This window comes from Lipotes vexillifer, unplaced genomic scaffold (genome assembly GCF_000442215.2).
Source record: "Lipotes vexillifer unplaced genomic scaffold, Lipotes_vexillifer_v1.1 scaffold28, whole genome shotgun sequence".
NCBI classification, from domain to species: Eukaryota; Metazoa; Chordata; class Mammalia; order Artiodactyla; family Lipotidae; genus Lipotes; species Lipotes vexillifer.
In genome coordinates this window covers 1520535-1546834 of record NW_006793929.1, presented here as the reverse complement: position 1 = coordinate 1546834, position 26300 = coordinate 1520535, and the positions used below count along the sequence as shown (strand labels likewise).

The following is a 26300-nucleotide window of genomic DNA, read 5'->3' as shown; positions in this document are numbered from 1 at the left end:
GCCTCTCCCGTTGCGGAGCACAGGCTCCGGACGCGCAGGCTCAGCAGCCATGGCCCACGGGCCCAGCCACTCCGCGGCATGTGGGATCTTCCCGGACAGGGGCATGAACCCGCGTCCCCTGCATTGGCAGGCGGACTCTCAACCACTGCGCCACCAGGGAAGCCCGGACACTGGTGTCTTAACAAGCCCTCAGGTGATGCTGCTTCTGCTCTAGTCTGAGAACCACTGGCCCAGTTTTGACTCCCAGGGTGCCTGTGGAGGGAGCTTCCTGCTTCCCTGGGGCTGGAGGTCAGAGCAGGTGGCCTGCTAAGGCCGCTTTTCTCTGTAAACATTCTCCCACAGCACCTCCGCGTCCTAGGGCAGTCCACCTGCCCCAGAGGACTGATCTGATGAGGAACTTCTCGGTACACTTGGCCGCTAGCGCCTCATTTTCAGTTACTTGGAAGAATATTTTGTGACTTCATCCTTTTCTAAATGTGCCTTCGTGGTGGAGCTCGGGGACACATTGTTCCTTAGAAAGAATGAAGGATCCTGCAGACACAGAGCGTTTGAGAGGATGTATAGTTCTGGTGCCGTGTGGACCAGAGCCTAGAGGACTTAATGAAGGCTCCTTGGGGGCTCAGCAAGTTGCTTTGTTGCTCTGCTCATCATTTAGCATATGTGTCATCTGATTTTATTTGCAGATGGTGTTAGGAGAAAAGAAAAAGATGAATCTAGTTTTTTTTAACTACCCAAAAGCTGTTAGATGTGTGTTTGGGGTCACATTTCACTGTAATAAGGAAGTGTCTAGAAAATACCTAGAGACAATTGATTAGTTTGTAACGGAGGAAAGAACACTTTCCTGGTCTCAAGCCCAGTTGGCGAACTGGCACCATCTCCCAGTCCAGTCCTTGTGGCCACCTGGTGCAGGAGCTCTGGGGTCCAGTCCGATTTTTGCCTTTGTTCCTGGTCCACGAGAAGCTGCTCTGGTATTATAGAGTCACAGGCTGTTGCCTGAGGGCGAGGCTCTGTCCTACACACCATATCACATGCGAAATGTTTCCGAAAGTAGTCAAACATTCTATGTAGCACTCTGCCATCTAAAAGCACTGCCATGTCCATTTCCTATTGAATTTTTAGAACAACGATGGGAAATGTCTTACCTGACATACAAGGAAGTAAGTGCTCAAAGAAGTAACTGGACTTCACCCCAGGCTCCTGACTCCAGTGTGGATCCTGACTCAGATTCCAACCTGTCAGTTTTACTTTTATGAGTCGTATCAGCTGAGATCCAGGGAACCCTCTAAATCTCCAACAATCTAACTGGACTTTCCACGCGTTGGTAAAGGCAGAGAGTCAGAATTCAGGACCACAAGAGGCAGTAGAGGTCATTTTATCCCAGCCTCATTCCACCAGTCCACACTCTAGTACCCCAGACTGTGTCCTTTTATTAGTGTTGATTTTTACTTTCCTTTGATTTCCATTTATTCTGTATTAATATGCTAGATATGGGACTATTTGGAAAGGCGGTTGCTTGACTGAGATTTTGAAGACACACGTTCATCCCACATCCCACCAGGGTTTGACAGGCTTCCTGAATGAGGTTGGCTTTTGCGAGTGTCTTAAGTAGCAGGAAATGAGATGCTGTCCCCCAGGGAAAACAGGCCTGTGCCAAGGTCGCAGGTGGACTCATCGTATAAGCGGAAGAAAAGGACCATTGGAACCTATTGTCCTTAAACAGAAGAGGTACAGGACACCTTCGCCCCAGGGTGAACATGGCAGAATCAGAAGATCATTTGTAATTTCACTGACAGCTAGAACCAATCCTAGGAAGAGGGGGTCCAGGAAGAAGATGTGTGCGAACAGAAACCGTCTCCCTATGCTCCGCATTGCCTCGAAAGACGTAGATAGGAAACCCAGGCAGGAAAGCATCAGAGCTGGAAACTCTCAGGTCATCTAGACCACCCTTTGTCTCGTTCCCGATTTCTACTTTGGCTGCCAGACTAAGTTCCTTCATTTGTGCCTTGGATGCCCTACATCACCAACCCCAGGCTGAGCCTGTCCTAGCCGTCCTGGTTCCCAGTTGACTGGGGAATGGCACGAGCTCAGTTCTTCTGAACCAATGTGAAGAGGAAGGTGGTCAACTGTTTTTGAAAATAAGTCCAGGCAGATGGTAGCACTGACTCTGGCAGAGCAGTGGACTCTTCAAAAACAGTGAAATGAGTTTTATAACTTCTCCTTCTGTGTTCGAAGCAGTGGAGAGGGTGGCTTGGATTCCTTCAGAGGGGTGGACTTGCGTAACAGATGGGTTTATCACGCACGGCTAATTGTTAGAATAGATACTTGCGTATATGAATATGGTTTTATTTTTAGTAGTACTGTCATTTAATCATTGGGTTGTTGTGAGGTTTCAATCACTATAGAAAATGTCTTTTTTTTTAACATCTTTATTGGAGTATAACTGCTTTACAATGGTGTGTTAGTTTCTGCTGTATAACAAAGTGAATCAGCTATACGTATACTTATATCCCCATATCCCCTCCCTCTTGAGTCTCCCTCCCACCCTCCCTATGCCACCCCTCTAGGTGGTCACAAAGCACCGAGCTGATCTCCCTGGGCTATGCGGCTGCTTCCCGCTAGCTATCTGTTTTACATTTGGTAGTGTATACACGTCGATATCACTCTCACTTTGTCCCAGTTTACCCTTCCCCCTCCCCATGTGCTTAAGTCCATTCTCTATGTCTGCATCTTTATTCCTGTCCTGCCCCTAGGTTCTTCAGAAACTTTTTTTTTTTTTTTTTTTAGATTCCATATATATGTGTTAGCATACGGTATTTGTTTTTCTCTTTCTGACTTACTTCACTCTGTATGACAGACTCTAGGTCCATCCATCTCCGTACAAATAAGTCAATTTCATTTCTTTTTATGGCTGAGTAATATTCCATTGTATGTATGTGCCACATCTTCTTTATCCATTTTGCATATAGGAATATGTTTAATGGGGATTCATAAACATTTGCCTTTGGCTTTAAATCTCAAATAGGTGGAGATCATAGAAGCACTGGCTATAGAAACAAATCTGCAAACCAAACAGCCCATATAAAAGTCAGATGTTCAAGAAGCCATTAAGACATAGCAAAATGAAGTGAACTTTAAAGGACTAAAGGATTCAGATCTGATAAGGGCCCCAAATGACAAGTAATTCCAGGGAAACCCTATTAATTAAAAACTGCTGCTCTGTGAAATGACTGCCATTGCATTTGAAGGTAGTTAATGTGCCCGTTTGCAATACCTGTGTGAGATACAGATGAACCCTAGAAGCAATTGGCCATCTGTTATGGGTAGGCTACTATTTCTGCTTCCTGAGAAATTGTGGACCTCAAAAATATAAGCACCAGGGACTTGCCTGGTGGTACAGTGGTTATGAATCTGCCTGCCAGTGCAGGGGACATGGGTTCGAGCCCTGGTCCGCAAAAATCCCATATGCTGCAGTGTAACTAAGCCCATGTGCCACAACTACTGAGCCTGCGCTCTGGAGCCCACATGCCACAGCTACTGAGCCCGCGTGCCACAACTACTGAAGCCTGCGTGCCGAGAGCCCGTGCTCCACAAAAAGAGAAACCACTGCAATGAGAAGCCCACGCACCACGGTAAAGAGTAGCCCCTGCTCGCCACAACTAGAGAAAACCCGTGTGCAGCAACGAAGACGCAACACAGCCAAAAATAAATAAATTTATTTTAAATATATATATATATGTATAAAAGCACTAGCTACAATGTAAAGTTGTCTACTGCTCAATTAAAAAATAGTACACACAGGGAAGCTACCATCATCGAATAGTAAAGTTGCAAGGGTTGTATTGAATTCCTTCCTTTTCTGAGGGCCTTACCTTCAGGTGAGGCGACTGGGTTCTGTGAGAGTTCGTTATGCCAGACCTTCAGAATTTTAAGGCACTTAAAAATGGCTAAAATGGCAGTGCTGATTTGAGTGTAACGTGTGAGAAGAACCAGCCCTGGGAGACAGTATGCTTTCCAAAGATAGGTGCCCACCACTGAAAGAACTCAGTAGAAAATTAGGTGATTGGGAGTTTGAATGCCAATTCTACTGTTGGTGGTGAGGCAGTGTTTTCTTCATCCTTCACTTCCAGAAGCAGAGAGGTTCACCTGAGGTGGTCCTTGGCAAACCACAGATGGAAACGTTTGTACTGGGTTCCCCGATCTGAGCTCAGAGGCAAACCTCCACATACCCTTTCCTCTACCCAGTTCCCGTGGGACCCTCTGTCCCTGCGTGAAAGCATAAGAGCCTTCAGCCTGTGGCTCAAACCTTTTGACCCTTTGTACCAGGTGTTCAGGGGGCATGTTGTAATTTTCCCTGGACAATAATTTTAAGAAACTGTTGTCTACACAGTTCACCAGTGAAAAATGGATAGAATCTGAATCACCTAATTGCACGTTTAAAAAAAAAAAATCCTGCCTCGGTCCTGTCAGGGTCCCACTGTGAAGTCAGCTGTCTGGTCAGACTCCACTGTGAAGTTACCACCAGGCACTGACCGGAAGTGCACTGGACACAATGTGACAGCTGCTCAGGTGCTCAGGGCACGAAGTCCAGGTTTCTCTGTACCTCTGGCTGCACCTCTGCTCCCTGGCCTTCATTCGCATAGTTTGATTTTATTATCTATTTTATGTCAGCTGTTGTCATCAGGCTGTGGGTACTCCAGGCTGTGTGGCCGACCACAGCCTCCCAGGATATGTCCCCTGTGCACTCAGGCTGGTGGCCATGTTTTCTGTCCTCTGCAGGCATGAACTCACATCAGATCAATCAACCATGGCAGCAATTATATCCTAAAATATATCCCTCTCCGCAACCTCTAGAAAACGTCATCTTTTCTTCTCAAGATGGCCTGAAAATAGAGCAAATGGCTTAGTTTTAAGGCATTGTTACAGAAACATCTTCTGTCCCAAACTGTTTACGCATGCAAGTTTCTTAAATGCTCCAAGGCATGGCCCTCAGAGGTAAAAGAGGAATGCTAATGAAAAATGAACATGTGTTGAATGTTGGTTCCGCACAAGGTTCTATGCTAAGCAAGCTGAGTGGCAGAGCCAGGATTCCTCCTAGGCAGTCTGACTCCAGAGTCTGTGCTCAGACCCCCGAGGTCTCCTGCCCTGGCAGCACCCACCTCGAGGTAGGGTTGAATGAGGTCAGGTTGGACAGGAGCTGGGACACCTAGGAGGGTGCTTCGGGGACACGAAGCGGGGGTGGGTGCCAAGGGACATGGAAGGAGTGTGGCTCTGGGTGGGTGGGTGTCACCATCAGGAGGAAGGCCTGGTGGTGCTCAGATGAGGGGGGTGTAGGGATGCAGAGGTGCGTCAGGGTGCCCTGCGAGTCAGTGTGATGCTGAAGCACGGGCCCTGAACTTACGTGCTGATGACCCTTCCCAGTCTCCATCCTCAACGCTTCAGAGCATCAGAGTCTTGAAAAACAGAGTCAGGTATCCTCCATCTCTGCCCTGTGTCCTAACCGACACTTACTTTGCATTTTCTTTTACTCTTGGTTTAAAACTTTTGTTATTATTATTCCTGTTTAATTTACTTACGCCAGTGTAATTCCTTTTGAAAACAGACAGATGATAAACACGTTGTCAAGCAGGTGGGATCAGATTTGGGGGCAGACTGCTCCGATGGTGCCATTTGTGTGTTTCGATGGAGGCAGGCACAGCCTTCACCAAATGAGGGCAGCTCTCAGGCTCCTAAGTGGTCCCAGCGCTTCCGTATTCTTCTCTAACCTCACACCTATTTCACCTCCTCAGGCTCTCTAAGAAGCCACTCTGCTTTTCCCAGCATTAAAAGGGACCAGCACTGTGCTTTGGAAGTTGAGTCACAGGGACTCCACTGTGACCAGAATGATACAGAAGGGCCGGGCGTGTTCTTGGGTGGCCTTGAGACTGAGTCATCTCAGCGCACGCCTGTTGGGGTCTGGGGCGCTGGGCAGTGGTGACCGTCTGTTCCAGGAATGCGGTCCCTCGTGCTGGTAGCAGCAGGCTCGCAGGATTGCTGTGAGATGTGAATGAGCTGTCAGACTCAGTGTTCCCATTTTTCCAAGACATTCTGAAGTGTATTGGAGTCTAACTTCTCTCGAAGCCTCTCTTGAATACAGAATGTTTTTACATTTGCTCCTTTGTTTTTGGATCTCAGACCAGAAACCCAATTATCTTTTTTTTTTTTTTTTTTAACGTAAGAGAGGTAAATTCAGTGATAATTTCTGTTCCCAAAGCGAAGTGGATCTCTGACTGCTTTTCTTCTGGAAAGGATGACAAGGGAGCTGAGTCTCACTATAGAAATGACAAAACCATGGTCCAGAGGTGTGACTCTCCCAGGATCAGGGGTGTGAAAGGCAGCCTGAGATTCAACCAGACGCATGTTCATGTGTTGACACATTTAGCGTGCACCTAGAATAAACAAAACAAGTTCTGCTCCCTACCTTAAAAGGAACCCCACACACGGCTTTTACTCTGCCAGCTTCATGTGGTAACCGAGTCACAAGACGGGTGTGCAGCCAAGCTAAGATCCCTTGCTTTGGGGCATTTAGGGGCATCTTGCTCTGGTTGGCCATGGCCTTCAAATCTGTCCACACTGTCGCCCATACGCAGATGAAACTCCTCAGTCACCCTTGACGTGACTTCCATCTAACGGGGGGTCATTAACAACGATTGTGTGTCCTTCCCTCCCCCTCTCCATCCCCCGACGGGACCACCCACACTTTGAACACCCAGTGTTTACAGGGCAGTCCTTGAGATTAAAGCGAATCACAGTTGGCAGCTGACCCCAAAAGAGGGAGTGAGGAGTGGGGGGTAAGAAACTGTCCTGACTTCTCTGGTCCTTTTCATTAGAAACGTATTTGTGCCTTTGGGTAGGAAAATCATCTTGGGGGGACTTCCCTGGTGGCACAGTGGTTAAGAATCCACCTGCCAATGTAGAGGACACGGGTTCGAGCCCTGGTCCGGGAAGATCCCACGTGCCGCGGAGCAGCTAAGCCCACGAGCCACAACTACTGAGCCCACGTGCCACAACTACTGAAGCCCGTGCGCTTTGAGCCCGTGCTCCGCAACAAGAGAAGCCACCACAATGAGAAGCCCGCGCACCGCAATGAAGAGTAGCCCCTGCTCGCCACAACTAGAGAAAGCCCATGCGCAGCAACGAAGACCCAATGCAGCCAAAACAAAAAAACAAAAAAAATCGTCTTGGGGTAGCTGCCCAGCCCAGCCAACCAACTGGTACTGTACTCTGTGCCGTCACCATGCTGGTCAGTAGTGTCCCAGGACAAAGGAAACACCATCCTCTCCTAGATTCTCCCCCAACAGAACTCTGATATAATAAATCACCAGTAGCTCTTCTCTTCGAAGCCCAGGTTCAAGTTTGCGAGGTCAAGGGAAATGAGTGACGTGCCACACAGGTGTAAAGGGCGGTTGAGGTGCAGCTGTGCAGTCTTTGCCAGTGTTTGGCTTGTTTGCTTCTGGTTTGAATAATAAAAGAAGGATACCACTTGCTACTGGTAGAATAGCTGTAGCCAGGGGGGATTTGGTGTCCTAATGGTTATGGCTTAAATGGTATACCAAGAATTGCTTTAAAATTTCACAACTGTGCTCTTTAGAACAAATACAGGAGTTGTTTTACTTTAGGAAATAGGGGGCAAATTTATTTTGCAGACTTTCAGACGCTAAAGGAGGACTGGACCTTGGAGATGTCCAGCACAACCCTTCATTTTACAAAGAGGGAAATGGGGCTGGGGGCGGGGCCGTTTATTGATTTGTCCCAAACACACAGCCGTGAGAGGCAGAAGTGGGCCCACGCCCTGCCCTGGCAGATCTTTACCCCAGGCTCACCCCAAACGTCACTGAAATTACTTATAAAAATATTCAGAGGAATGTATCTACAATAGGCCGATAATTGGCTTTTATAGCACATTTTAGGGGTCGGTCTTTGGACTTTGAAGGTGATTTCAGAGAGGAGAGCGAGGCCTTCGAGCACAGGGACTCAGTGGCGTCCAGAGTGATCCCTGGAGCCCCAGGGTCCATCCAAAGACGGACTCTTCCCCTCACTCCGGACAGAAGAGCTCTGCATTCATCCGTGTGTAGAACACACTTCTGAGTGAGACTTCTTATGAAATGACTTCATCTGAAAACTATTATTCTACAAAGAAATAAATCAGCAATGCTGATAAGAATACAGTTTCATCATCGTCAGAAGTAATGTTTGAAATTTTCTTTCTTTTTTTAATTTAATTTCTTAAAATATATCCTCTCTTGTTTAATTTCATATTGGAGTATAGCTGATTTACAGTGTTGTGTTAGTTTCAGGTGTACAGCAAAGTGATTCAGTTATACATACCCATATATTCATTCTTTCTTAAATTCTTTTTTTTTTTTAACTTTTAACTCTTCCGGACCCAAAAGTAAGCTTCCCCACTGCGGCTGTCATGACGCAGCTGAGGGACCCAGGGGGCGCTGGGGAGTTCCTCCCCAGAGTCTTTCCAGAAAGTTTCCTCCTATTTGGTTTTCCTCATCCGGTAGGATGTTCAGGCAGCTGTCTTTTCTAGATCTTTGGTGGGGGAAGACCCAGCAGCTGCTCTGAGAACTTGAGTTTGTGGTTTTCTAGCTCTCAGCAGGGTTCTGCCCGCTCTCCCCTTCTGCTTCCCACGAATGGTGATGGAGATGTAGCTCAGCCCCCGCCACGTGGAAAACACAGGACAAATAATTGTGGAATTACAGCTTCACAAGGAAAAGCACCTATTTGACTCTGTTCGTTTAAAACCTCATATTCTTTTTTTTTTTTTTTTTTTTTCCCTCCCGCTTTGAAAATGTTTAAGAAATCAGATCATTTGTTCTGGCTTTCACAGTCTAGCTTTTGCTGATCATGTTTTTGTGATATTAACATGTTCCTTTGTCACTCTGTTTCCTGTAAAATGATATTTTGATGTAGAGGCTTGGTTGTGTCCGGGGTGATGTGGCTTTTTTTGGTGAAACTACATCATAGGTGTTGCCTCAAGCAGCATATAATACCCAGCTGTCTCTTTGTGACCGGGGCACGAACCCGTGTCCGCTGCATCGGCAGGCGGACTCTCAACCACTGCGCCGCCAGGGAAGCCCGAAAACCTCATATTCCTGAAGCAGGTCATCACGTCCTTTGACTGTTGTGAGGGTTTATTTTCATTATGTGGCAGTTTGTAATTTCCTAAGTGCATCAGAGGAAAAGGGCTCAAAAGGAAACATTTTTTTTTAAAATTAGTAAATCTAATACGCTCATTACTGAAACATTGCTCTAATACAGGTATTTTGGTGCTAAATTCTCTTGAATTTTCTAAGTATCTGTACCTCTTTGTTCCCTCTTTCAGAATGCTAGAAGATGACCTTAAGCTAAGTAGCGATGAAGAGGAGAATGAACAGGTAAGATTTTCCTTGATGTTGCCGTTCTCCGCATGTGATATGGTGATGCCAATCTGGTAGACTGTCCTGGGTATTAACTGAGTCATACAAATGCTCCATTGTGATGCTCTAGGACGCTGGGTATCCTCTGCTGATTACGAGATTCTGTGCCATTGGGCCAGTCTCTTCAAATATCTTGGCTTTTAATTTCCCGTAAAACTGTAATTCTGTGATCTTCATGGCATCGAAGCCAACAGCAGCTATTTATAAGGAAGCCGCCTGGGATCAGGCTTCAATGTGAGATAGAGCTTTTTTTTTGGAAAGGTTACTGGCTTTCTGGAGATCAAATGTGTGAGCTTCACCTCATCAGCATGCAACAAGCATGCTTTAGCATTAAATATTGAGAAGTCTTATACAGATATTATTAACATTGAGCGGAAGCAAAGGTAGAGATGAGCTAAAACGATGAATAAAAAATAATCGCGCTCGGAATAGCCTGTTTGTCTTAAGTGATCAATGTGCTTGAAATGTTCTCCCCTGGTGTTGATTTATCAGCTCGAGACATCAGTCAGGGGTTTATAAATACTCTTCTGATCAGTCAGTTAAGGTGATAAAATACCCAATTAACATTCATCACTCTCACTTCTGCATTTCAGGAAATGTTTGTATTTTAAAGCGAGTTTGAAAGCATGAAAAGACAGATTTTCCTCCACTTCTGTTTCCTTTTTCTCATCACCTGTTTTGTATCGTGTCAAGGTGGGATAAACGTGATAGGTATAAAGACAATTCAGAGAGGTTTTCTGTGTCATTTTTACACGTGATACAAGACACGTATACTGTTCAGTTCATCTTGGAATGGTGAATTTTATACAGAGGTATCATGGAATGCCGTGCAGGTGTTGTAGCTGTCTAGACATGCAAATGCACATAATGTACTGAGAGAGTGTGTAGAGGTGAGATCAAAGGAAACTTCCGGGAAGAGCATCTGAGCCAGATACGACTGTGAGATCACAGAAAAGCTTGCTTGCCTTGAAGGAGAAGGTGAGGCATCAAAGAAGGAACTGGGTATGAGATAGAACTCAATGCAGTTTGAAACTAGATTGGGCAGCTGAGAAAAGCCCAAGTGAAGAAAGTTTGAGCAAGGAGGGCCACTCGGGCTTTTTTAGAGATTTACTGATCTGCTTCTAGGTGCATGCAGCAGGCCCGTCAGACATCCACAACCCAGCAATCTTGGCAGATCTGGGGAACGATTTCACCCCTCATGTTGGTTCCTCGTCTTTGTGTCTACAAGCAAATGATTTCATGTCTTGTGTTTTTTTTCCCAGTGGAGGTCCAGATAGGATTGGACCTATGTTTGCTGTGTATACTTGATACTGGAAAAGGGATTTACAGACTGTTTCATTCAGCGAGACTTTCTTAATTTGGAAAGAATTTCCTGAATTATGTCCAGGAAATGTTTCCACTGAAAGCACAATTTAAAAAAATTAGTTATCAAGGATGAACTAGAGACATTCTCTAAGGCAGTGAGAACCTTTAGTTTACTCATTTTGCTTCATTAACTACTCCTTTTCAGTCTGTAGCTGTGGAAAATATTGTAAGACTCCGGACAGTGGTTTTGTATGTGGCAGTTCAGTGATTGCTCTAACACTGATTATATTAAGTTATCCTTTATATGTCCTATATATACCCTGACCTAATCACAAAATTGTAAATCCCATGCTTTTAAAAAACACTAATGACATAGAATTTTTTTTCTCTTCAAGACCGAAATATGATTGCACCCCAAAAGAGCAGAGCCTGTGCATATACACAGCACACATACACGCTCTGCATTTCTCTGGCATTGAGAGATAATTAAGCATCTAACGTAAATTATTTTTTCAGATATAATCAGAGTCTGTCTCTTAACCCAAAATCTTTCAGAAATGTACTGTATAATTCCCTGCCTCAATAAATATAGTGTACTAAAATCCTTGTCCTTTTCTAACGTGACACCTGGTTGTCTTTGTGACTGTCGGTCACCAGCCTGTGTAGCCACTGTGATAAAGGAACATCCACAAGAGCATCGAGTTGCTACAGCTGTTTGCTCTTCCTAAAGTAGCCTCATACACTCATGCATTTGCATATTCCTGTCTTGATGTTCCTTTATCATTGCCTCTGTGCTCTCAAAATAAGAGACAGGCTAGTTTAGTGAGTGAGCACCAGCTCAGCAGCCCTGCTCCCTGGGTTCAAGTCCCTGCTCTGCCACCCAGTAGCTCTGCAACCTTGTCCCAGTCACTGAACTGCCCTGTGCTCTGGTGTCGCCATTTGTAAAATTGGAATAAACCTTAGATCCCTGCAGCGTGCCACTTCCTCACAACTTGTGCTCACCTACAGTCTTCGTGTCACCAGATCCAGTAGGCTTTTTCTTCTTTTTTAGTCAACTTACAGTGGAATACACCAGGCATAGAGGAAAGTTACATGTTACCTAAGAATACAACTTGATGAATATTCATAAACCACGCTCACCCGTGTAGCCAGCACCCAGATCAAGACACAGACATGACCAGCCTCTTGGGTCTCCCACATCCCCTTAGGGGCAGCAGCCTCCAAAAGAATAACCACTCTCCTGATTTCTAACACCATAGGGTAATTGTGCTTGTCTCTGAAGCACAATTACATCAATAGGATCGTGAGTGCACACTGCTGTGTCTGGCATCTGTCGCTCAGCATTTTGTTTGTGAGACTCATGCATGATATTGCATGTAAGTGAAGTTTATTCATTTCCATTGCTGGATCCTATTCCATTATGTGCATATACTGTAATTTGCTTACCTGTCCTACTGCTGACGTACGCGAGGGGGTTTAGGGCTATTGGAATAGTGCTGTTACTAACATTCTTGTACAGGTCTTTGGGGAGTGTATGGGAACATTCCTATTGGTCTGTCCCCAAGAGTAGAAGTGCTATAGGATGTTGAATTTGAGTAGAGACTATCCCAAACCACTTTCCCAAAATGGTTGTACCTTCTGACACTCCCACCAGCAGTATAAGAGAATTCCCATTGGTCTACGTTTTCCTCACATGCTTGTCTTTTTATATTCATGAGGAATATTGTTCTGAAGGTTTCTTTTTTTTGTATTGCCTTTGTCTGGTTTTGACATTAGGACAGTGCTGGCTTATCATGTGAATTGCGAAGTGTTCCTTGCTCTTATCTTTCTTGAAGAGATTGTATAACATTAATGTTAATTCTTCTTTAAATGTTTGTCAGAATTTTCCAGGGAAACCACGTGGGCCTGGAGACGTTTAGAAACTTAGAAATTCTATTTCCTTAATTGTTAAAGGGCTATTCGGATTATTTCACATTGGGTAGGTTATGGTAGTACGTGCTCTTCAAGTAATTAATCCATCATGTCATTTACGTCGTCATATTTATGTTGTGTAGAGTTGTGTTCCTTCATTGTCCTTTTGATGTCTGGATCTATAGTGATAGCCCCTGTTTCATTCTTGATACAGATCTTCTTTTTTTTCTTTGTCAGTCTTACTAGAGGTTTATCAATTTTATTGCTCTTTTCAAAGAACTAGCTTTTTGTTTCATTGGTAGTCTCTGTCAGTTTTTCTTTTTTCAATTTCATTGATATCTTATCTTTATTATTCCCCTCCTCCTGCTTGCTTTGGGTTCATTTTGTTCTTTTTTTTCTAGTTTCTTGAGGGAGCTTAGATTATTGATTTGAGATTTGTCCTCTTTTATTTTATTTTTTTACTTTTGAAAATTGATTTCTTTTGATTTCTTTTTTTTTAACATCGCCATTGGAGTATAATTGCGTTAAAATGGTGTGTTAGTTTCTGCTTTATAACAAAGTGAATCAGCTATACATGTACATATATCCCCATATCTCTTCCCTCTTGTGTCTCCCTCCCTCCCACCCTCCCTATCCCACCCCTTTAGGTGGTCACAAAGCATCGAGCTGATCTCCCTGTGCTATGCGACTGCTTCCCACTAGCTATCTATTTTACATTTGGTAGTGTATATATGTCCATGCCACTCTCTCTTTGTCCCAGCTTACCCTTCCCCCTCCCCGTGTCCTCAAGTCCATTCTCTACGTCTGCGTCTTTATTTCTGTCCTGCTCCTAGGTTCTTCATGACCTTTTTTTAGATTCCATATATATGTGTTAGCATACAGTATTTATTTTTCTCTTTCTGACTTACTTCACTCTGTATGACAGACTCTAGGTCCATCCACCTCACTACAAATAACTCAATTTCATTTCCTTTTATGGCTGAGTAATATTCCATTGTATATATGTGCCACATCTTCTTTATCCATTCATCTGTCGATGGACACTTAGGTTGCTTCCATGTCCTGGCTATTGTAAATAGAGCTGCAGTGAACATTGTAGTACATGACTCTTTTTGAATTATGGTTTTCTCAGGGTATGTGCCCTCTTTTATAATATAAGCATTTAGTGCTGTACATTTCACTCTCATCACTGCTGTAGCCACATCTCACAAATTTTTGTATGTTGTATTTTCATTGCCATTCAGTTCAGTGAGACGTCATCCTCTTTGATGCTTTTAGAAGTGTGCTGTTTTATTTCCAGGTGTTTCGAGATTCCCTGTGGTCTTACTTGTATTGATTTCTAGTTTGGTTCCATTGTGGTCTAAATACACATCCTGTATGATTTCAGTTTTTATAAATGCATTGTGTATTTTTTATGGCCCAAGATATGATCTCTGTTGGTATATGTTTTATGTGTATTCTTCTGATGGTGGGTGGAGTGTTCTATAAATGTCAGTTAGAACCTGTTGGTTGATGTTGTTGAGATATTCTATATCCTTGCTGACTTTCTGTCTAGTTGCTCTATCGATTGTTGGGAGAGGAGTGTTGAAGTCTCCAACTGTAATTGTGGATGTGTCTCTTTGTCCTTTCCATTCTATCAGTTTTTGCTTCACATATTTTACAGCTGTTATTTTGTGCACACACATTTGGGATTGCTACATCTTCTTGGTGGATTGACCTTTTATAATTATGTATGTTCCACTCTGGTAATCTTCTTTGCCCTGAAGTCTGCTTTATCCTATATCAATGTAGCCACTGTTAGTTTCTTTTGATTAATGTTTGCATAATAGAACTTTTTCCATTCTTTTACTTTCAACCTACCTATATTTGAAGTGAGTTTCTTACAGACAGCATATCCACTTTGCCAGTTTCTTTCTGTCTTTTAATTGATGTATTTGGACCATTTACATTTAATGTAATTATTAGTTGATAATTAAACTGATTAACTAATATTAATTAATGTAATGTAATGTTACATTAATGATAATTAATTATGTTAGGGCTTAAGTCTACCACTTTATTTTTCATCTTCTGTTTGTTCTCTTTGTTTGTTCATTTTTCTGTTTTCTCTTTCCTGAATTCCTGTAGCTTCCTGGAACATTTTGTAGAATTTCATTTCTGTTTATCTATAGTATTTTTGAGTGTATCTCTTTGTATACCTTATTTTAGTGGCATTTCTGGGTATTACATTATATATACATAACTCACAGCAGTTCACTGGTGATGGCATTTTATGAGTTTTCTCCCTGAGTATCCTATAACTACCTCCATCACAGAATTGATAATATGAGATTTAGTTATCTGTCTTCCTGATTTCTTGAGTGAGCGACCTGAATCTGATGCTGTGTCTTATTCATCTTTACTTCCCTATTGCGTACCATGCTGACTGGCATCTAACAGGGAAGCCTCATCTTCCTGTAACCAGATGCACACAACTACCTCTGTCTTCACTCATTGTCTCCCTTCCCCCCTATTATAAGAGGACACTGCCTTCCTCTTATCAAAAGTTTGTCCCATTTCCTCTCAGTTACTTGGGGACTTACTCCTTTGACTCTTTTCTGCCCCTCCTCTCCACCAGAACCACTCACTGGGTCACCAGTGACCGCAGTGGGTCTGCAGAGCACATGTACCAGGCTGTTTTCAGTCCTTTGTCTCACCAGAAGAGTTACAGCATTGAAAACTGTTAATTACCCCACTTTTATTGACTTGTCTAGTACCATACCCTCCCGGTTTGTTTCTTGCCCCTCTGGCTGTGTCTTCTCAGACTCCTTTGCTGACTGCTCCTCCTGCAGCCAATCTTGAATGTTGGAATCTTTTAGCATTTCTGATTTTTCCTCTCCACGTCCTCTCTGTCTCTCTCTGGATGATCTCATCAATTCCCATGACCTTCAGGTTTTTTTTTTAAATAAATTTATTTATTTATTTATTTTATGGCTGTGTTGGGTCTTTGTTGCTGTGCACGGGCTTCTCATTGTCGTGGCTTCTCTTGTTGCATAGCACGGGATTTAGGCGTGCAGGCTTCAGTAGTTGTGGCACGTGGGCTCAGTAGTTGTGGCACATGGGCTTAGTTGCTCCATGGCATGTGGGATCTTCCTGGACCAGGGCTCGAACCCATGTCCCCTGCATTGGCAGGCGGATTCTTAACCACTGCACCACCAGGGAAGCCCCAATTTTTATATACTTACAATTTCTAAAATTATATCCTCAGCTCAGAACTCTCTTGTTAACCACAGACCTATTTGACTTTTCCACTTGGATGTCTCACAAGCATTTCAAATCCAATTTGTGCCAAACTGGAGTTCTGGTCGTTGCCACCCCTCTGCCTATCCACACACAAATATGTTCCTCTTGTGACTGTTACCATTTCTAAACCTAGAACTGCCAGGCACCCAGTTGTTTAAGTCTAGAAACATCGGGCTCATCCTTGACGACTCCCTATTCCTCACTCAAATGTTAATTTTATCTCTAATCCCTATAAATTCGCAAATATTAGTCCATCCACCTCTTTGCATCCTGGCTAGTCTAAACCAGTCCAGTAGAAATCAGCATATTTCTCTTCTCCCCCCTCTGTAATACAACTTCCTCACAGGGATCTTCTGAAAAAGATCAAGTCAGAGCATCAAAATCAGATCAAGTCATTCCTTGGTCTGAAATCTTAAATGGGTTCGCACTTCACTTAGGGTAAAATCCAGAGCCCGTAGTTGGCCGACAGTACCCTACACAGCTGGCTTCACTCAAGGCTTCCCTTTCACTTCACACTAAGATGGTTCATGGTACTTCCACCCCACGGGTCTTCTTTCAGCTCCTCCAACCAGCCAAACTCAGCTGCCTCAGGCCCTCCATAGGCCTCTCCCCCGCTGACTTTTGCCCCATTAATACCTACTCATCTTGGAAGTGCAGCATAAATTTCACTTCATCAGGGAGTCTCCAGTTATCTAACTTGGACCCCTGGTTAGTCCGTGTCACAATAACCTAACCTTTCTTCTTAGGTCTCATCATAATTTTAGTTGTGTATTACGTTTACTTTTTTAAGTATCTCAACCAACCAGACTGGAAGTTTCCTGAGGGCAGGAACTGTATCTGGCACAGCAGAGGTGCTGGATACTTGCTGAATGGATGTATGAATGATGCATAATGTTATTGAATTGAGAGTATGTCCTGCTGTCTGTTGTCCAGTATCAAAGATGACTTTGGGTCTCCCTTTTTGTTTTTTTTGTTTTTTTTTTTAATTAAACACTGATTTTTTTTCAAATTAGTCCTATCCAAAGATCAGAAGTGTTGACAAAGAAGACAAAAACATAGACCCAAGGACAAAAATTGTCTGTAGATAAATACACAAATCACCTACCTATTTAGGAGAAAAGCATTTATCCAATCTCTGTAGAAATGTCCATAGTCACTTCTTAAATGTGCTTCATACCAAGCCATATTGAGGTTATAACTTTCTAGAAGTTATCTCAAACAGAAGCCTCCAAAACCAAGAGAGTGCATCTCCTCACAGCCTTCCCTTTCAAAAACTGTAGGATTTTGACTGTAACCTCTAGAGCTAGAATTGTGACCAGGTTTACAAAATGTGGAGGTTTAATGGAAATGGAGTCGTAATCTCATGTTTGCTCCTATAATTTTCATACTTGATGAGGTTCAAACTAGAAACAGGATAAATGATTTGAGAATCAGATTTTGTGTCTGAGTAAATGAAGGAAGGACACAAGATATGTGTGGCAGTTGGTTTGATCTCCAGTTAAAACCTGTGGCTCTTGGTTTTAACAATTCTAGACGCTTGTGTTTCTTTGGAAGAAAGTGAAGGAGTTAGAAGGTTTAAGACAAAGTGATTCCTGAAGGTACTAAGTACTCAAGCCATTTTTTAAATGGATTTGGAAGGGAGAACTGAATTATATTGCCTATCTTCCCATTTAGTAAAAAAAAAAAAAAAAAAAAAAAGAGTTCTGGGACTTCCCTGGCGGCCCAGTGGTAAGACACCATGCTTCCACTGCAGGGGGCACGGGTTGGATCCCTGGTCCGGGTACTAAGATCCCGCATGCCACCTGGCGCAGCCAAAAAAATTAAATAAATAAAAGGCAGATTTAAGGTTATTAAAAAAAAAAAAATGAGTTCTACCTCTTAAGTGAGGAGGGTAAGCTTGGGAGGTTGGACACATCAAATATCTAGATGAAATTATTACAGCTAAGGCATGAGGACAGGGCCACGTGAACAAGACACGCAACAAGGAGCAGCTAAGACCGTGTCAACTGCACAGTGTTTCAGAGATGACAGATACATAAGCGCAGGGAAGTAAGGAGAAGGGATCCAAACTAAATGGCTATGTATGCGCCTGCAGCTTCCAGTAATTACATTATCCATACATATTAGGCAGTCTTTTCATTTTAATTATATAACTACGTTTTTCTCTTTAAATGAGCATGGTTTATCCACTTAAACTGACAGTTTTAATTTTACAGGCAGTGATCATGGGATATAATCTGTAGAGGGAAATTCTCCTACTGGCATCATTTACTTCTCACAGTGAAGAAAAGTTACCTTTTAATCCCCAGTCAATATCTGGAGAACACACAATTCATTTAATAGATATCCAGGTAATTAGCATAAATCTTCAAGTTAAAGAGCTACTTTTTTTCTTATTCTTAATGCATATGGAGTACTAACCACGTCTCTCAGAAAGAATCTCTCTCGGTCCTCTTAGAGTGACTCCAAAGCTTCGCTTATCAAGGTGCCAGGATTATAGGTGGTGAGATCGCTCTGAGCACTGAATTGCAGTTCTTAACTGCCTTTTGTTAACGTTGGTTTCTTAAGAAAAAGCACAAGGAACATTCCCCTCTCAGTTTTCTGCTGTTTACCGTAGAGGTCACTGGCTAAGTAACATCAGCTCTGGGTGTAATATTAAAAGCAGATTGCCAATTGTAATGGCCGCTGGTCATTTTTTTTCCCTTGTTCCTTTTTAATATGACAATTGCATAACAGAAAGCAGAGCTTTTCAGGAGAACCTCTGAAGCCATCAGCAGTGCGTGTCCATCCGTCACCAGATGTATTAGCTGAATGATATGCAGATGTGAAATAAAAATATAGGAGGTTTTTGCAGCCCAGCTCCACTTCCCTGGGTGTTTTTTTCTTCTCAGAATCAGCTTGGTTGATGCTGAAGTTCTTGGCCTGTGAAAATTTATTACCCACAGAGTCAATCTGCATTCAGGCGGCCAAGTTGAATAAATAGAGTCATTGTGCTTGTCTGGGATCTGTGGCCAGAGTTCATCCAGTCAGCTTGACATTCACATCCCAGGAGATTCATAAAAGCCAACACCCTGGTATGTGCTCTTGAATCCTGCCAAAATTGTGTAGAATTATATAAACAGGAGTTGCAGCAGTAATCAGGACCAGGTTTGAGGGGTGAGCTCCAAAATCAAGTTTCTCCTACATTAGAAATGAACTATATCGTAGATGGGATTTGTAGCCAAGGAGAGCTAAAACATTTTTCCAAAGGAGTCATTCTGAGAAGAATCTTGTATGCCTACTAAATGTAATATATTGTGCAAGACGCTGGCTTTGTTGGTCTTGATGAATTACACATTCGTAATATTCATTAGGATAATTTAACCTCAAAAATCTGAAGTTCTTTTTAAATGCTGGGAAATGCCCTGTTCTCAATGACTATACAAAAAAGTATATATTACATGTATTAAACCTAACAGCAAAAATAGAAAAAGAAAGAGTAGTTTATGTTTTTTTTTTAATTTTTTGCCCTGCATTAATGTTGAACCTAAGCTACCTATCCAGTTTAGTTATACTGACAAGTTGGTTTCTTTCTAATATGGAAACAGCACAATAACGCTCATTGAAAACTATCAGATCTTTGTCATCTGTATGTGAAGTAATCATAATTCAAAGCTTCAGGCCCAGTCAGTGAAACACAAATGTTCAACAGGAGGTTTTTGCCTCTTTGTTTATTTGTTTGTTTAACAGCCCTAAAGCTTACTTAAGTAATATTTTATAAATAAAATTATCCTGTCACCAGAGGCAAACGCAAAACTCTTTTAAGAAGGCCAGTTTTATTACATCATGCCACTCTTTATAAACATTTGTGAGAAGCACAGGCATTGGTGGAGATACACAAAAAAGTAGTTGTCTTTTTTTATGTTAATCAACTGCCATTTCCAAAATTGAAATGGTCAGCAAACCTAAATGTCACAGAGCACAGATATACAACGGCTCACAAACCCATCTCCTCACTTTTTTTCTCAGACCTCCTCTGGGGACCTGAGATTGATGGAGGTTTAGTGGTGTCCACTCAGCTTGGATCGTAGGATGTGACTGATTTCAGTCTGAGGACCCTCAGTGGATATCTGGAAACTGAGAATATTATATAAAAATCAGGAGATGATCCACTGAATTTGGGCAAACATGCAATGAACACAAAAACGGAGAATCGTGGCTTTGTTAAGTTGAAGAATTCAGAGGAAGCTACATTCTGGAAACTAAGCCAAGCTTTTTTTAACTGTGCATATCAGTACCACCAAAATAGACTGCATTCAGAAAACAGAAGAAGGGCCATGTACCATTATTGGATAGGCATGCTCTTCTCAAATACAACTGCCAGCCGGGCTGCTGGTTGGCAGAGGAAGTGGAAATCTCCCTCCGGAGGACACTGCTATTTAACTCAGAGGAATAGCCCTTTGTCCTGTGACTTTTATGGGGTTTTTTCCTTCAGTAGCTTTTGCAGAATTGTAACCATTCAAGACTGGATGCTCCTTGGAGTCTGTGCTATCACTCGTATCCAGGCTTGGGGGCTTTCATATAGGAAAGGATTTACCTGCAGTCATTCAGGTACCTGGTCCAGATATGCCCTCGGAAAATTTTGTTTGTGTTTGTGTTTTTCCAAATCTTCTCCAAGTGGGGCCGGTTATCTCAGAAGCACAGATTTTTCTCAGGAGACTATCTTAACCTTTTGTTTCTACTGGAGCAAAATCATTTGCAGGAATTCAGTGCCTCTGGGCACTTGCAGTTCCATCCTGACCAGATCTGTAGCCAACAAGTTGTGGCGAGCGAAACAAGAAGCAGACCAGGGACTTTCCTGGTGGTCCAGGGGTTAAGACTCCACGCTTCCTCTGCAAGGGGCGTGGGTTCGATCCCTGGTCACAGAACTAAGACCTTGCATATGCCACGCGGTGCAGCCAAGAAGATCAAAAAACAAAGAGGTAGACCAGACAGTTTGTGAAATGTCACCAGACATGGTCCTCTTCACATAGAAAAGTGCTAGAGTGTGGGTTAGCCAGAATCTCTATCTGTGGAGGTCTGATTCAGCAGCATGTTTCTGGGTACCTCTCCTTTCTACCTGGACTTCGTTCTTAGAAGTCCAAGGCAGTTGAAGGAAGAGGGTGTGATTACATGTTATATGTGGAAACATTTTCAGGTATAAACCATCAAGCAGTGGTCACTTGAAAGGTGAAAATCCTAAAATACCAATAATAAAACAATCAGAATTGCTTCAGCTTCTCTCTTACGTTATATAATTGGTTTGCAAAGTACAATTATGAGACTCTTACCTAACCATGACAAACCTATTTTTACCTTCAAATGTTGCTACTTTGTCTGACTAAAAGAGGTGTTTTGCGAAAACAGAAAGCCAGACTTAGATTTTGGTAGATTTTGGTTCTTCCTGCACAGGTTGCATTATTTTAACAAAACTATCAAAATAGTTACGTTACTTGCATCCTGTCTTTACGCAAAAACAAAGTAGCATTTGTATTCCACAACCTGGGCTCTGGTTGCATTCATAAGAACCAACCACCTACTGAGGCAGTACACAGAACAAAGGGGGTTTCTGGATAACATCTATTTAGCTGCTGAATTAAACCAACCGCTAACCTAATAAACTGCTGGAATTTAAAAAAAAAAGAAAGAAAGAAAGAAAAAGTAAATGGGACTCCACCAAAGCCTTGTATGAAGGTAAAGTAAGGATTCTATTAAAAGCCCCAAAAGGCATTGGGCAAACCCACCAAAGTGGGGGGTGAGCAATCCCAGTGTCCACCTGCTCTGCCAAAGATGAGAGTTATTACTGGGCCAGTGTCATCTTGGCTGTGCTCAAAGTCTGGCCTGTACTGAAATAGCACTGTGAGTAGAGTTGCAGGAGCGTATGGCTGACCAAAGCCCTGAGGAGCAGGCCAGAAAGTCAGGCAGCCACGTAGAACCTGCAGGGCCTGGATTGCATCACCCTGCACGTTCCAAATTTAGCCTCCCATTCCCAAGAAGCAGGAATTGCAATCCATGCACTACCTGTAGCCTGTCTCCAGGCAGCTCAGCTATCATTCGTTGGTTCTTGTTTGCTTTCAATGTGAAGTTGACAAGCACGTGCACGCACACACACGCACAGGCCCACGCACACACACGGACTCATTCACGTGGAAGGTGTTATTGCCTTGCCAGCACTCTGTCCCAGAATCCAAAAGCTTCTGCCATTCTCACAGATCTGAGCGTTGACGTTTGAGCTTGGATCTTTCACCTTCATCCAACAGCACCAGACCTGACTCAGGCAGGCACTTCCTTTACATGTGTAGTCCTGTCATAGTGAGCCCTGGAAGTAAAAAGAATTCTTCCCCGGGAGTTTCGGGCAAGCTCTAAATGACCCATATGCTTCTGCCTATAAACTGCTTGAAGAATCAAGATTAGTCTCAAACACCTAAAGCCATCCTGTCTTCTTTGCAAACATCTAAGAGACGACTCCTTGCTGCTTCTGCATTAGCATCCCCAGAGGAAGCTTGCCCCGTGTCTGTTTACATCTGCTCATCATCCCACCAGTCCTCTTCGGCTGGGATTGGCAGAATCCAAAATGTATCTGGTCCCCTTCCCTTCAATCTCTGCCCTGAATAGTCCACAGCCCGGCAGAGGCAGGACCGGGGTGCTCTGTGGTATTTCACTGAACTGGTTCCCTTACTTACCGACTCTGACCATGAGCAAGCCAACTTCCCTAAACCTCTGTTCCAATATCTTAATGTCAGTAGACAAAAATGCTAAAGTAGATTAATAGAAAATACTTTAAAAACAAACCACCCCATCAGAAAATGGACAGAAGATCTACATAGACATTTCTCCAAAGAACACATACAGATGGCCAAGAGGCCAATGAAAAGATGCTCATCGTTGCTCATTATTAGAGAAATGAAAATCAAAACTACAATGAGGTATCAGCTCACCTTACCCTGGTCAGAATGACCATTATTAAAAAGTCTACAAATCATAAATGCTGAAGAGGGTGTGGAGAAAAGGGAACCGTCCCACACTGTTGGTGGGAATGTAAATTGGTGTAGCCACTATGGAGAACAATATGGAGGTTCCTTAAGAAACTAAAAATAGAGTTACCATATATCCAGCAATCCCACTCCTGAACATATATCTGGAAAAGATGAAAACTCTAATTCGAAAAGATATATTCTCCCCAATGTTCATAGCAGCGCTATTTACAGCAGCCAAGACATGGAAGCAACCTAAGTGTCCATCAGTAGATGAATGGATAAAGACGATGTGGTGGGCTTCCCTGGTGGCGCAGTGGTTGAGAGTCCGCCTGCCGATGCAGGGGACACGGGTTCATGCCCCAGTCTGGGAAGATCCCACATGCCGCGGAGCAGCTGCGCCCGTGAGCCATGGCTGCTGAGCCTGCATATCCAGAGCCTGTGCTCCGCAACGGGAGAGGCCACAACAGTGAGAGGCCCACGTACCGTGGAAAAAAAAAAAAGACGATGCGGTACATATATACAATGGAATACTACTCAGACATAAAAAAGACTGAAATAACGCCATTTGCAGCAACATGAATGGACCTAGAGATTATCATACTGAGTGAAGTAAGTCAGACAAAGACAAATATTATATGATATCTTTTATATGTGGAATCTAAAAAATAATACAAATGAGTTATTTACAAAACAGAAACAGACTCACAAACATAGAATACAATCCTGTGGTTACCAAAGAGTAAGCGGGGAAAGAGAAATTACTAGTATGGGATTAACAGATACTCACCCCTATATGTAAAATAGATGGGCTTCCCTGGTGGCACAGTGGTTAAGAATCCACCTGCCAATGCAGGAGACAAGAGTTCGAGCCCTGGTCCAGGAAGATCCCACAGGCTGCGGAGCAACTAAGCCCACGTGCCACAACTACTGAGCCTGCGCTCTAGAACCCACGAGCCACAACTGGTGAAGCCCACGCGCCTAGAGCCTGTGCTCTGCAACAAGAGAAGCCACAGTGAGAAGTGAGAAGCCCGCGCACCGCAACCAAGAGGAGCCCCCGCTCGGCGCAACTAGAGAGAAGCCCACGCGCAGCAACGAAGACCAGACGCAGCCAAAAATAAAATAAATAAATTTTTAAAAAAATAAATAGATGAACAACAAGGATATACTGTATAGCACAGGGAACTATATTCAATATCTTGTAATAACCTATAATGAAAAGGAATCTAAAAAAAGTACACATATGTGTGTATATATTTATATATACATATATGGCTGAATCCCTTCGCTGTACACCTGAAACTAACACAATGTTGTAAATCACCTATACTTCAATTTAAAAAAGTATTTTATGTTACTATAAATAGATATTAGTGTAAAACCCTAAACTGTACATCTTAACATCTCCCCCGTCCCTCCCTCCTCTTCCCCTTCTCCCCAGAATTGTTCTTTATTTACATTGTTGGAACTTTTTTTAGGCTTATTTAGGTAATAAAAGGAGAGGAGTACAGGAAGAAGCCAGAAAATTGATTTATCTAAGCAAAGGCAAGGAGCTAATGATAGAAGAATAGATCTAGAAGTCAGAGGAGGAAGTGAGAATGGTGAGCCGGCAATTTAAGGGAGAGAGTAAGGAGCGGGGAAGGAGGCAGTGAGAGAAGAAAGATTAGTAATTTACCACCTGCCCAGCAGGGGTCACATAGAGTAAAACAGTCCCTTATATAGTACCTCGATAGAAGCTTTTACTGAAAAATGCCACAAGGAAAAAAGTGAATTTCTTATAAGGAAGCAGGTACATAGAGAGTGCCATTTTGATTTTTAACAAAATAATAGTTCAGCAAAGATTTGTCAGATCCTCTTATCTAAAAGGGTAATTGGCAATTGAAGGGCAATGCCTGTTTAAAAGCAACAGACTGCCTTGTTCATTTCTTTAAAAAAAATAATTTAAAAAAAAATTGTAATTGTACTGACAGAAGCTCGAATAAACTTTAGAATCTGTTAAAGACTAAAGCCCGGTTGTCCCATCCTCTGACACAAATCGTTTTTGGAATGAGACCAAATTGAATGAATGAATGAGATAAAAGCTAGTCCATTATCCCTCAGGGATTCAGGAGGGGCACCATTATGGCTTGGTCACCTAGTGACATTATATTCGTCAAGCATTTATGTGCCTTGTGCTATTGGTTAGACCTTGTACCAAACATTGTTCAGCCATGTAACTGGTACCCACTTCCTATTCTCAAGGAGCTGGTATCTAGCCTCCCTAAGTCCAGTCCTTTATGGGGTAGATATCCAGATGACCAGGTAGAAGACGCTACTTGCCATGGGACAGTGATGCCACAGCTCTTGAAGCACAAGTTGCTCCCCAGGACCCAGCCTGGGGCTGAATGTCACCCAGCTCACTTCTCCCTCCCAGCACCCACACTAATAACCTCATGCACGGCCATGGATCTTCCTACCACCACCCGCCCACTTCAGACTGACCTCTTACCACCTCGACACCAGCTACCCCTGTTGCACAGACATCCTCCAGGAATCCACTGGGATCCTCTGACCCATAATGTTGCCCTCATGGCAGTCAGTATGGCCCATCACTCAGGGTGCCTGATACCGTCCATACCTTCAGTGGGACCCTGGCCTGCTGGGAGGACTCTGACATCGATCACTGTGGGTGAGGGACAGCCCCCGGGGCATGTACTCACACCATCCCCACACCTTCCCTTCTTTCTCCTAGCTCGTAGCGGCTGCCCCCGAGTTTTCTGTTTTGATGGCAAAAGCCTCCAGGGCCTGGAAGCAGAAGGGGCCACGTGGTAGATGTCACCAATTACTCATAGTGTTATCTCTAGAATAAAATGTCCTGGAAATGCCCAGTGAAGACAAGAGTGCCTCCTTTAATAATCCCTCTCAGGAGATTTGAGTTGCCAAATTTGGACAGCCCCCAACCTCAAATAATGCCCCCAAATCAGTCAGTTGGAACCGGAATCCGAATTATGAGATAATGTTATCCAGCAAGCCATCTGGTGTCATCGACCTTAATCAGCACTTCCCATAGGATATACTAGGTACTAATAAATGTCTGTTATTGTCTTTATCAAATTTCTGGTAGACATATGCAAATCTAAGCCACTCAGTTAAAATAAAACAACCAGTCAAAATTTCTCTAAAGAGAAATGTGTACCCTAGTTTTTCAAGATAGTAAAATAGAGAAAGAATATACAGCTAAGGGGGAAAAAATGTATCTCAACAAAGCTCTGAAATTGGAGCCGTGGCAGATAGTAACATTTGTTATCACTGGAAGTTACCTACTCAGGTCCTACTGGCGAATCACACGGCAGGTGCTGTCCGTCAGCAG

General features: G+C 43.2%; 1 protein-coding gene across 1 annotated transcript in view; it reads left to right on the top strand.

The window, feature by feature from the left end:
* The window catches only part of AFF3 (ALF transcription elongation factor 3), a gene marked incomplete at its 5' end in the record, with an annotated part of 199717 nt that overhangs the window by 68657 nt on the left and 104760 nt on the right, over positions 1 to 26300 (top strand). The window contains one exon of the mRNA XM_007466896.1: positions 9368 to 9419. Within this exon, the coding sequence (XP_007466958.1) occupies positions 9368 to 9419 (52 nt within the window). The remainder of the gene's footprint in view (positions 1 to 9367; positions 9420 to 26300) is intronic.